Source organism: Primulina tabacum, chromosome 1, assembly GCF_025594145.1.
Source record: "Primulina tabacum isolate GXHZ01 chromosome 1, ASM2559414v2, whole genome shotgun sequence".
NCBI classification, from domain to species: Eukaryota; Viridiplantae; Streptophyta; class Magnoliopsida; order Lamiales; family Gesneriaceae; genus Primulina; species Primulina tabacum.
Window position 1 is genome coordinate 3,706,862 of NC_134550.1, and position 12,446 is coordinate 3,719,307.

Here is a 12,446-nt window from a genome sequence, read left to right on the forward strand (position 1 = left end):
TTGTTGTCGTGGAAGAAGAAATTGATGGATTATTGGGGTGTTGCTGAAACATCGGGATTTCCCAGGGGTGAGTGTGAAATATCTGGCATTTAAGGGGTTGCAATGGCAAAATATAGGAAAAGTTGACATTGATTTTTGATTGAATGTTGCGTGCCTCTATTAAGATCAACTTATATGAACTTCAACTCGGATCATATATATATATATATATATATATATGTATATATGTATATGATAATAATTGAGCAACGGTCTTTTCAAAGAGCCGTTGTCAATCGTAAAAATATAATTTCATTGATTTATTTATTATTTTGAAAATGTGGCTTAAATTTTATAACAAATCACCTTTTTGTATTTAATTTGTTATTAAAATACAAAATATTATGTATTTTCAATTTTAATTAAAAATAAAAGTTGAATAAAGTTAATTGTATAAATTATATACAAAATCTTAAAGTTTAGATTAATTATGGTTCTGTTTACTGTACTAAAATAAAAACTTCTCTAAATTAATACTCGATAAATTAATAATACTTTTAAAAAAATATGTTGGCCATTTTATTAAACCAATAATTTTGATAAACTAACAACATAATAAATTTTCGGAAAACCCTTATTTAAATATATAGTCCGATCAATATCATAAAATGATAATCCTCTAAAATCACAAAGCACATGAGTTAGTAAAAAAATGATTCTATAGGTTTTTTTTCCCTTGAAATTCAATCTCATCTCTAATAGACATGGATATATATTTTAAATGCAAATAAAATATAGAAACAATTAAATATAGAAATTTCTTATACGAAAAATATAATAATTCCAAAATAAATAATAAATTAATAAACATGGAAAAGAAATTTAGTAACTAAACTTCGGTGCTACATCAATTTTATTACTATATGTTAGATGATCGAAAATGTACTTATTAATTTATAGAGATTTTAATATATATAATTCTGTTTTTGGACTTTTAACTTCAGGAACCCAGATCGAACTGTAAGTCCTCAGTTCCAGTTTTTAATTTTGCAACCGATACTAATTAAAACTTTCGATTTCCGTTTACGAGCAACAGTTGCGCCTTCCATTTACGATTCTAAGAGAACCGTGAGTGAGAACTAGCTATTGTAGTTCATATATAGGACTTCTGAAGAATAATAGTCTTCCTCTTGTATTAAAGAGTATGTCTATTGTGAGATGGTCTCACGAATATTTATCTGTGAGATGGGTCAACCCTACCGATATTCACAATAAAAAAATAATAATCTTAGCATAAAAAGTAATATTTTTTATGAATAACCTAAATAAGATATATGTCTCACAAAATACCGATCCGTGAGACCATCTTACACAAGTTTTTGCATATATTAGATTATATTAATTCTTTGTTTTAATCTAAAATTAAAAGCCACTATTTTAGGCAATATTTAATTAGATGCATCTAATTTTAATTACTTTTCTATTTAAGTGTTACCCTTTAATATCGTATATTAGTTTATTGATTTTTTTTTTTTTTTTGCATTGCGGATATTATATATAATTTGATCTCTCAATTTATTTAGTGCCATTAGAGATATCTTTAAAAGTGAGTATATAATATAAATCATCCATGGTGGTTGGGCCGAAATCACCATATATATATATATATATATTAAAATTAGAGGTTGTCGGCCACTAATTTTTCCCTAACTTCAAGTAAATTTTTTTTATTACTCCTAAATTTTCTAAGTGGTTTTTATTCTAGAAAAATAAATACATTAAAAAAATTAATCATAAAAATATAACTTCACCGTTTTACAATTTTAAAATTTTACATATATATCTCACGTTCATCAAGTGAGAAAATTAAAAAGTTACATAATATATTCCACTATCTAAGTTTAAATTTTGTGAAAATTTTATTATTTTCACACATATATTCAACTTTATCAATAAATTTAATACAATGAACGGTGTGTGAATATGTATATAATATAAAATTATAAATTTCACAATTTTTAAAATAATTTAAATTATTTTATACCAACCTATAATGTCGTACGAAGTAATGGAATAGGAAGACATTTTAATTTCGAAATGATTTATTTGAAGATGAGATAATAATGTTGGATATATAATTTTACTTAAAAGTTTGTATTAATCAATAATCATGCAACCGGAGAAAAGGGATGACTTAACAATAATTACATTTACCTTTTTCTTTAATTGGTCTCTCTTTTAATAATGGGTTTGCAGATATTTTAAACCGGCGTAATATTTCTTTCAGTAATCACTCTAGTTTACCATCCACAGTTTATATTTCCTCGTATCAACAAGTGCTTTGGCATTTGTAATATTCATGATCAGGTGACCATTCGATCGATTCGATTATCGACCTATATATTCTATTTATTTTATCGATGTTAATTAGGTTAACTTGAATAAAAAACCTAAACCGAACATATATTTTTTAAAATTTAAATTGAATATCTGAATAAATTCGTTAGTTGTCTCACATCGGTTATATAAAGTTCATGAGAGTTGTATATATGGTCTTTAACAATCCTCCTCATTTGAGCTAGCTTTTAGAGTTGAGTTAGATTCAAGTCTCAATCTTAACATGGTATCAAAGGTCATGTTTCACCGTTATATGTTGGACTGACCATAGTTGGACCATTTGTTCTGCCCATAGTTGGGTCATTTGTAAACTTCATGTTCCAGAGCCTGATGAGGGTGTGTTAGTTGTCCCACATCGATTATATAAAATTCCTGAGAGTTATATATATGGTATTTGACAATACCTCATTGAGCTAGCTTGTAGGGTTGTGTTAAGTCTAGGCTTAAGTCTTAACAGAATCGAATCAAAATTTCTAATTAATTCGGTTTAATGGAACTAATGCTACACCTGTTCATGCCAATACTAAAAAATGTCCGTGGTTTTTTTTACAAGGAAATAAATTCGATTCATGTATTTTTTTAAAAAAAATTAAATTTCTTTTTCTTTACTTAATATAAAAGTATCCCGTCCTTGTTTCAGGCATTTACTGCTGTCAAGATACAGTAACTCTATATATACGTTGTATATTCTAAAATACTTTTTAGTTTTGATTATTCTTTATGTAAATATATTTTATTAAAAACAAGAAGTTTAAATATATACTTTTATATTTAATTAAAATAATAATATTTGAACTAGAGAAAATTGTTTGCCATGGAATGAATGCAAAGAATTATCCAGATTTTATCAATAGTTTTCAAAAGCTAGCTCGTCAAACTGGATGGAATCTATCTAGGCCATTCAATTACGATCTAACGGTCCTAATTATTACATTTCGTGAATATCCATGTCCATGTGTGATTATTTCATCGTACCAAAATGGCAGAATACCCACATATTTCCTCTAATGGTAAAAAATTATTGAGATTTTTTATGCTATTTTTAGATCATCAACAGTATTATGTCAAATTTAGTTAAAATATGAGCGACTCATATGAGATTGGGATATGTGAATTAATTTTATTCCCAACTGTTGTGAGAGTAAAAGAAAAGAGAAATTTCACCAATAAATTATTTTGTCCGAGAAAGAGATTACATAAAGAAAATATTTGTCATGTTTTTTTTACTCTTTAGTTATTCTTGCTAAACTGCCTATTTGTCTGCATTATATATACACATAAAATATGTATTTTGTGACACCACTACAAGAAAAAAAAACATACGACAACAGTGAAAAACCGTTGTCTTTGAGCCAAAATTAGCGACGTTTTGCCATGAAGTCCGTCGCTAATTTTAGCTACGATTTTTTCATGATTTTCGTCGCTAATATTTTCAGTAAAATAAAAAGAATTACTTTTAATAATTTAACAAATCTAAAAAAACTTATAATTTGACTATGCTAACAATATTCATGAACTTAACTAACACTTGAAAATTTACAAAAAATTAAAGTGAAAAAATGTAACCTAAATCGAAACTAAAAGCGTGTAAGAGAGAAAAATTTTAAGTGTTGTGAAGTGATGTGGAGGAAAATGGACTGATTTTAGCGACGGTTTCAGTAAAATCGTCGCTAAATATGCCAACAGTTTCTCCAAACCGTTTTTATTTATCTAAAAAACACGCTAATCGACAACGGTTGTCGATTGTCCAAAAAAATAGCTAAAAGACAACGGTTCTATGCCCCTAAAAAACGCTCAAAGACAACTCATTGACCCGAAAAACTATTGTCTTTGACCCGCCTCGAAAGACCATGGTTTTTATAAAACCGTGGTCTTTCGCTTAAAAAACGCACATACGAGAACGATTTTCACTAAAACCTTTGTTATAAAAAGCATACGACAACGGTTTTGATAAAAACTGTTGTCGTATGTATGTTGTTGTTTTGATTTTTTCTTGTAGTATACGGTTTCACGGATCAATTTTACTGAGACCGGTCAACTCAATTTATATTTAATGTAAAAGATAATACTTTCATGAATCGGATCAGATTGAAGATTCGTCTCACAAAATTAACCCGTGAGACCGCTTCAAATGAGTTTTTGTGACACACATAAAATTAATTTACTATCACATTTTTTTGAATAAAATTACGTCGACGACCTAATTAAGAAAATTAAAAACGGTACAAAACTCTTTTTTATAAAATCAATAGTTTTTATGATTAAAAAACATTAAATTCTTTAAAACAATATATATTTAAAATCAGAATCATACTTATACCTTATTTATTTTTCATTTTCAGGAGATATATACTTGTTATATAAAATATAAGGTTTTTTTTTTCAAAAAAATCAAGATGTATTAATCTTATGTAGGATTTCATGTTAATTATTTTAAGTTTTCCTGGTGATATCAATTCAATCTACATTAACTTATATGCAAAATCTCTAGCATCACACCTCCTACATATTACATAATTCTTGGTTTCCTATTTTTATATATATTTTTATGAAACACCACCCAACCCCTAAAATTACCATGAAAATTCATCCAAAAGAAACCTGATAAAAAACATCTCACATTAAAAAATACATGCAACAATGTACATATTTTTTGAGTCGTAGTTGTGCAAGAAGGCAAGATCTCAAACATAAATGAAGATAAACTTTTGGTAAATTTGATGCTTCGAAGAGAATCTCATCCTCACCTTTTGACAGCACTCACAAAGTTTTCACATATATTCTAAGCAGAATATCTCTTCTTTATTTTGTTTCGCGTCAAAGTTTATATATTTTTATGGCAAAAGTACTTTACCGCCCACCAAATATTTATTAGTACTAGAAAAATATAATGATATTCAAACAATGCTTCCCTACCTAATCATTAGTTACAGAGCAAGTGCTACAAAATCGACGTGAAATCAATGCACACATTTTTGATTAATTTTCCAAATGCCTTGCATTCCTATTTGTTTCATGGAAACCATTATACGGATAATATATTATTTTTCATATACTATTGTATATTCAAGGTCTTTATTTATATCACATGTATGAGTGAACAGACTCAGTATGGAGAGTATAACTGCTAAAATAAAGTGGAAGTGTTACAGAATTGATTTAATGGGTCGATAATTTGAACTTTACATTGTAGTAACGAATTATTTAAAGTCATAAATCGATAATATTGGATATTCAATCGATACCACCACTTTGTGCATGTAAGACGTTCATGGGCTTGGAGAGTCCAAACTCATCCTGCCGAGTTGGACAAGTGTCCTACAAGCTTACTTGGACTAAAAGTAAAAGATTAGTTGGGACATAGTCTCAGAGGATCTTAAGTAGCTATTATTTTTGGATTTTTAGTTAAAATTCTGATTATTAAAACTAAATTTATTCAATTTTTTTTTTTTCATTTTTTCCGACAAATATTAGAATGCTTTTTTCTTTCCTTTGGAGCATCTACTACAAAGGAAAGAGTTTGGTAAGAACTTTTTTCTGTGTATGCTCATTTTTCAACATGCTATAAACAGCGTGTTATACCAAGGTGGCAAGGCATAACGCTCTTTTCAGGTTGTTGTGGTGTACAATTCACTGGGGTGGACAAGCATTGATAGTGTCAGGATTCCAGTGAGTTGCACTATTTTTTCTTTGAGTAGTCTTTTGTGATACGGTCTTACGAATTTTTATGTGTGAGACTGGTCAATCCAACTGATATTCATAATAAAAAATAGTACTCTTAGTATAAAAAATAATACTTTTTCATGCATGACCAAAATAAGAGATCCGTCTCACAAAATACGACCCGTGAGACTGTCTTATATAAGTTTTTGTCTATTTTTCCTTTCTCCTATTTGTAGTTGATCGTTGTGAGGTTTCAGTTGTTATACAGCAACTTTGAATTGTTTTCTTGAAACTCATCATTGAGCTTATTGCGTGCGGAAAAATCCATATTTAGTTTTGTATCATACAAGGTCATAAAACTTTCAGTTTACATATAGGATATATATCCCACAACTGCAAACTAGCTCATCTTGTTAGGACTTCGGATTGAATTTGCATTCACTGTAAAAAAAAAATTCTTATTTTTCAAAGATATGACATTCTAACACTACAAGAAATTTCAGAATCAACAACACACATACGACAACACACTTAGCGACGGTTTAGCTAAAACCGTTGCTGATATTTCAAAAATTCGATCCCGCCTAACATTCTCTCCATTTTCTTCCACTACTCTCTATAAATACCTGTAAATTCGCTCCATTTTCTTCCACTTCACTTCACAACACTTAAAATTTTTCTCACTTACACGATTTTACAACTTCACAACACTTAAAATTTTTATCTCTTACACGATTTTACTACTTCACAACACTTAAAATTTTTATCTCTTACACGATTTTTTTACCACTTCAAAACAATTAAAATTTTTATCTCTTACACGATTTTATCACTTCACGACACTTCAATTTTTTATCTCTTATACGATTGTACCAATTCACAATACAGATTTATTAAATTCTTAATTTTTTTTTTATTTTACCTAAAATATTAGTGACGGTGATTAATAAACCGTTGCTAAATTTAGCGACGGTGTAACAAACAGTCGCTAATTAGCGACGGTTTATATATGCTTTCCGTCGCACATATCATTTGCTACAACAACGATTTTTCATTTGCGACGGTTTTGATTGTCTTTAAACGAACCTGAAAACCGTCGCAAATTGTAGCTACGACAAATTGTCTTTGAACGAACCATTTAACAACACTGACTTTAACAACAGTTTTAAAAGGGCTAGGACAACAATTTTTCGTATGTCATTTTTCTTGTAGTATAATTATTAAGTTAAACATAGTTTGGATCTTTGAAATTATTATAAGATTTTTGATTGTTTTACTTTCTGTTCAATTTAGTGTCATTTCAATCTGTAAAACTTGTATTTTTTTTTACATTCTCCCAATAAAATATTTTGAATGCATTAACAGAACGACTTAATCGCTTCTAGGGCCTTTTTATCAACATGTTAGCTGGAAAAGAAGGTTTGTATGTTTTATGCTGCACCGAGTATTAACTTTGGCCTAATGCAAGCTTATTTTTATCCAAGATTAAGGTGGAATTCCTTCTGGGATCTTTCTACCTTTTTTGCCCTTCTTTCCGCTTCATCATCCCTAAATTTTCTCTGCTGTTGATATTGAAGCAATTTCTTCGCTCTTTATATATGTCTTAAGATCAACCAATTTCATTCCCCTCTCGATATGATTTAATGTTTATTTTCCAAAGCATATGCAAAGCATACACGTCAAATTAACAGTGTTTACTTTGGTTCGAGTGTGTTCTCCATTACAACTTCAACACTTTTCTCTTGTCCCTCAACTTTACTGCTCACGTCAAAGGAGCAGAAGCCGATGGAAGTAGTACTTTTATGTAAAACACAAGAAAATGACAGCGGTCCTTGGTGAAATTTAAATAAACCAGTGTTAACTATAGCACATGAATCTTTTTATGCTTTGGTATTGACTTGAATCATATGTCAGATAAAGACACGCTCAAGGAAACAAGCTTATCAGTAAATCAAAGCCTGAGATAAAGAGAGAGACATGGGAAGTTAAAGACGAAGTTGGAGCCGAGGCAGCAGCTAGCAGCTCCAATCAGAGGTGGTCCTATTGACATGTCAAGTCTTACAGTCGAGCTCGGTCCCATGGAGATCCGGACTTTCCTCCTAACATTTGGAAAACAGCCAAGAATCTCAACCCTTTGATAGCAAGAGTAGTGCTTGATCCTTTCTTGGAGTTATCGATTAATTAATGAATAAATGATAGAACGAAGATCTCTTCCTTGGACCGGGAATACATGTAGACTATTTGATTCGTTGGCCGTTTCATAGGGGATGTTTGCATTGTAGTGTCATCAATGTCTCGGACATATTTTCTCCTAAATGAAAATTCTCCGCCCCACTTTGTGTATCAATTCATGTTACACAAATATAGTCTAATTTTTGTTACATACAAGATTTACTTACCATAAAATAAAGATTAATTGTACTTTATCCAACCAAATTGTTAAAAAAAAATTTATTGTTCCCCTGAAATTTTTAATATATTTTTTCGATTTACACTAGAAGCGTGATTGAAATTAGAAAGCGTGTTGTGAGGTAACTTTTAGCGATATTTGCGCGGGAATATTCATATTTACGTTGATTGTTTCTTCCCTGGACTAGTCTGTTTGAACAGAAGGCTAAAAAGCTTGCATCTTGATTCAACAATGGCGTCCCAGGAACCAGACCCTAACCTTACCCCATTGTACCCCCAATTTTCCACCTCGAATCACAAAACTAACCCAACCGCACCGCCCCATTCATCCCTCTACCCCACCATCGATATGAAAGACCTGGTGGAGAACCTTTTCCCGGACTCCAACGACCCTGGAACCAACCCATATTCCCCATCCGCCCCACTCGAATCCATCGAGGAACCCCTCATCGCAATCCCCGGCGCCATGCTTCACTTGATCGACAGACACTACTCCGTGGAGCTTGCCACTGGTGATCTCCGGATCCTCCGCCTCCTTCAGGGGATCAACACTGTCGCTGCTCTCGCCTCCGTCTCCGACGAAATCCAGTGGCCCTTAACCAAGGACCTCGCCGCCGTCAAGCTCGACCCTTCGCATTATTTCTTCTCCTTCAAACCCCCGTGTGAAGCTGAGGATTCAGACTCTAGCGATGACGAAAAGAAGGAGAACCGCAAGAAAAAGAAAGACCCTGGAAATGATATGTTGAACTACGGGTTGACGATAGTTTCCAAAGGGCAGGAATCGTTGCTTAAGGAATTGGATGTGATTTTGGATACCTACTGTAATTTTTCCGTGCAGAAAATCGAGGAGAAGGCAGTGACGGCTGTGGTGGAGGTCGGTGAGGTCATGGCAGGAGAATTGAAAACGGATGAGAAGAAGAAGGAAGCGGTGGAGGGGCAGTGTGCCGCTTACTGGACCACACTTGCGCCGAATGTGGAGGAGTATAGTGGGACTGCGGCTAGGCTTATCGCCGCAGGATCAGGGCAGCTGATTAAGGGAGTACTGTGGTGTGGAGATGTGACTGTGGATAGACTGAAATGGGGAAATGAGTTTCTGAAAAAAAGAATGGCTTCTGGAGGGAAATCTGAGATTGATCCCAATACTTTGAAGAGAATCAAAAGGTCTGTTTTTATTAATACATTTATTTGGTTAGATTAGATTAGATGTTTGATGGGTGAATAGCAATGTGCAAGAGTATCATAGTTCATAAGACGTGCTTTATCGAAGTGAGACGTTCTACGGGATCATGCACTCTGATTCTAAACATCTGAAGATGTTTCATCACATATCACCCGCTATGTACTTAATAAAATGTTGAACAACGTGACCATAAATATTTGTTAATCTGTCTCTGAAATTAATGGCTGTTACTTTGTGAGTCACGCCTTTAAAGCACGCCAAGGCTCGTGCTTAACAAAGGCTACGGCATGTCTCATCCAAGGGCTGCAACTTGCTTGCATTGCATCTATGCACAAGAACACACACCTTGTGGGCCTTTGATACAGTCAGCATCAACTTGTCTTGCTGTAGATGCATTCTCTAGTACTTCTTTAGATGATCCAAGAATTTAGTCAAGCTGCTGATTAATGAATTCGATGGGGACGAAAACTATATGTTTGGAAAATTTATGTATGACACTTGATTTTATTTTTTATTGGATCATCACTCCCTCCCTTGTGTTGACTTACTGTTTCAAGGTCGGCTTATACTCTCCAGGGTTAAGAAGGTGACCAAGATGACAGAGAAAGTAGCAAGTGGAGTACTTACAGGAGTTGTGAAGGTTTCTGGATTCTTTACTGGTTCTGTTGCAAACTCTAAAGTAGGAAAGAAGTTCTTTGGGCTGTTGCCTGGAGAAATTGTTCTTGCTTCTCTGGATGGATTTAGTATGTCTAATTTCTATACACTCAAATTTCTGCTTAACATGATCGATGATGATTTGTATCATTAAGGTGAAGCTGATATTTTAATTTTTATGGCATATCATTGTGTAGCAGCCATTCCAGATTCTTGGGTTCATTTGATATATTGGCTCCTATTTTCTATGTATTTGTATCAACATCATGTATATCTGAAACTAACTTAAAACTCATTTTAAAAATCTGTTTCCTTAATTTAAACCCATGATGGTTTCGAAAACAGGCAAAATTTGTGATGCGGTTGAAGTAGCCGGGAAGAATGTTATGGCAACCTCCTCCACCGTCACGACTGGACTTGTCACCCATAGGTAGATTTGCCATATTTGATCTCACCGTAAAAATGAGGGGTGCTTTTTGTTCTGCTTTTCATCTTCGGCTTTGTTTTTTCTTTCATCAGGTATGGTGAAGAGGCCGCAAAGGCAGCAAGTGATGGGCTAGATGCTGCAGGACATGCCATAGGAACCGCATGGACCGTGTTCAAGATTCGGCAAGCACTGAATCCTAAAAGTGTACTAAAGCCAACTTCCTTAGCCAAGTCCGCTGCTAAATCAGCTGCTAAAAAGAAGGGCAAGAGTTCCAAATAAGACGACACACGTGATACTTTTTTGCTACTTCTGTACATATATATGCCATGGTTCAAAATTTTTCTGCTTTCTCATTAGTTTTGTACTGGAGGAGCTGATGGGCACAAAGTGTTCGTGGCTTTTAGGTATATATTGTGACCTCCTTTTTTTAAGTCTCGAATTCAGAGGTCCTATGCTACACCCGGAAAAGAACTCATGGCGTAGTCTCCCCCCTTGCATGGGTGAAATTACCATAAATAATTTTGGTCCACCATGTTTGAGAAAATGAAATTTATATAAAATTTAGAACTTTTTGATGATTATCTTGTCATTTTGTTCTTTGCTATCGTACTCGGACACAAGCAATACCTAAGAGCATTTCGGAGTAGGTAATTCCACCGATCACTAGATTGAGACTCACGGTCATGACAGCAACGGTCTACCATGTGTGGAATTTACGCAACAGGGTTGTATTTGAAAAAGTTAAAGTCAATCTCGAAGACACCATCAAGAAGATAAAGATACACACCTTTTGCTGTGTACCTGAAGCCATTAACATTGCTTATGAGTTGTTGTAATTTATGCATTAGTAGTATTATGATTCGAACTTTGGAGCTTTGAGTTGTATTTGGTTTCTGGTTTCCGTGTTCCTGGGTAAGCTCAGTAAATTTGTATCCTATAACTTTTTACCTTTTTAATGAATTTTGTTTCATTTAAAAAAAAAAAAAAAAAACTTAAACATATACAACGAAATTAAGCGTGCGGTAAAAAGATTAAAAAAAATATTGGTCAAAACGATGGTCGACCGTGTCAGCAACGTTTTCTTGAAGAAAATAAAATATTAAAGCTTTCACATTATTTGAATTTCTTTTCCTAAAATAACCACTACTCATTCACTTCCTCCCACACATAAAATCTACGAAGGTAGTAACACATTATTTTTATTTTTTATTTAACTTAAAATAATTAATATTATGTTAAAAACTAAATACTCCCAAATATGATTTAGTTTTGACAAGTACTTTCAAAATATTTTTCGTATTTTGTAAGTGAAAAAATTTAAAGTGTGTGTTTGAACAACATTTTGTAAAACGTTTTTGAAAAATATTTTTTACAAAAATTCTCCATGTATAGTTTTTATAAACAATTGAGAGGTGTTTTTTGATATTTTAAAATAAAAAACACGAGTTAAACTAGAATTAAATTTTTTTAATTATAGAATAACAGTCCAACATCTTTTTTTATTTATTTATGACAATAAATTCGTTTTTAAATAATTTTCCAAACATTTTTCAACTCTAAATTTTTTTTTCTTTCAAAAAAATAGTTGTTCAATAACTTATCTATTCTTAAAAAAAAATATTTCATAATTTTTTTTTAAAAAAACATTTTTATAAAAAAAATTATAAGTATTTTTCCAAACACTATCTTATAAACTTGTTTTTCTTTCGTACAAACTGAAAAAATAAGATTTATAAA

The 12,446-nt window shown here is 32.1% G+C and overlaps 1 protein-coding gene across 1 annotated transcript; it reads left to right on the forward strand.

Moving 5' to 3' along the window:
• The first annotated feature begins 8,596 nt into the window (after positions 1-8,596).
• Positions 8,597-11,287, forward strand: LOC142516550 (protein EARLY-RESPONSIVE TO DEHYDRATION 7, chloroplastic-like). The gene is made up of 4 exons (XM_075619866.1): positions 8,597-9,609; positions 10,205-10,371; positions 10,628-10,712; positions 10,802-11,287. The coding sequence occupies exons 1-4, from the start codon at positions 8,681-8,683 to the stop codon at positions 10,986-10,988; spliced, it is 1,368 nt and encodes a 455-aa protein (XP_075475981.1). The 5' UTR covers positions 8,597-8,680; the 3' UTR covers positions 10,989-11,287.
• The last annotated feature ends 1,159 nt before the right edge of the window (positions 11,288-12,446 follow it).

Coding starts and splice junctions, on each gene's coding strand:
- LOC142516550 (XM_075619866.1), top strand. CDS start 8,681: ATGGCGTCCCAGGAACCAGACCCTAACCTTACCCCATTGTACCCCCAA. Junction 9,610..10,204: donor ACTTTGAAGAGAATCAAAAG/GTCTGTTTTTAT, acceptor TATACTCTCCAG/GGTTAAGAAGGTGACCAAGA. Junction 10,372..10,627: donor TGCTTCTCTGGATGGATTTA/GTATGTCTAATT, acceptor TTTCGAAAACAG/GCAAAATTTGTGATGCGGTT.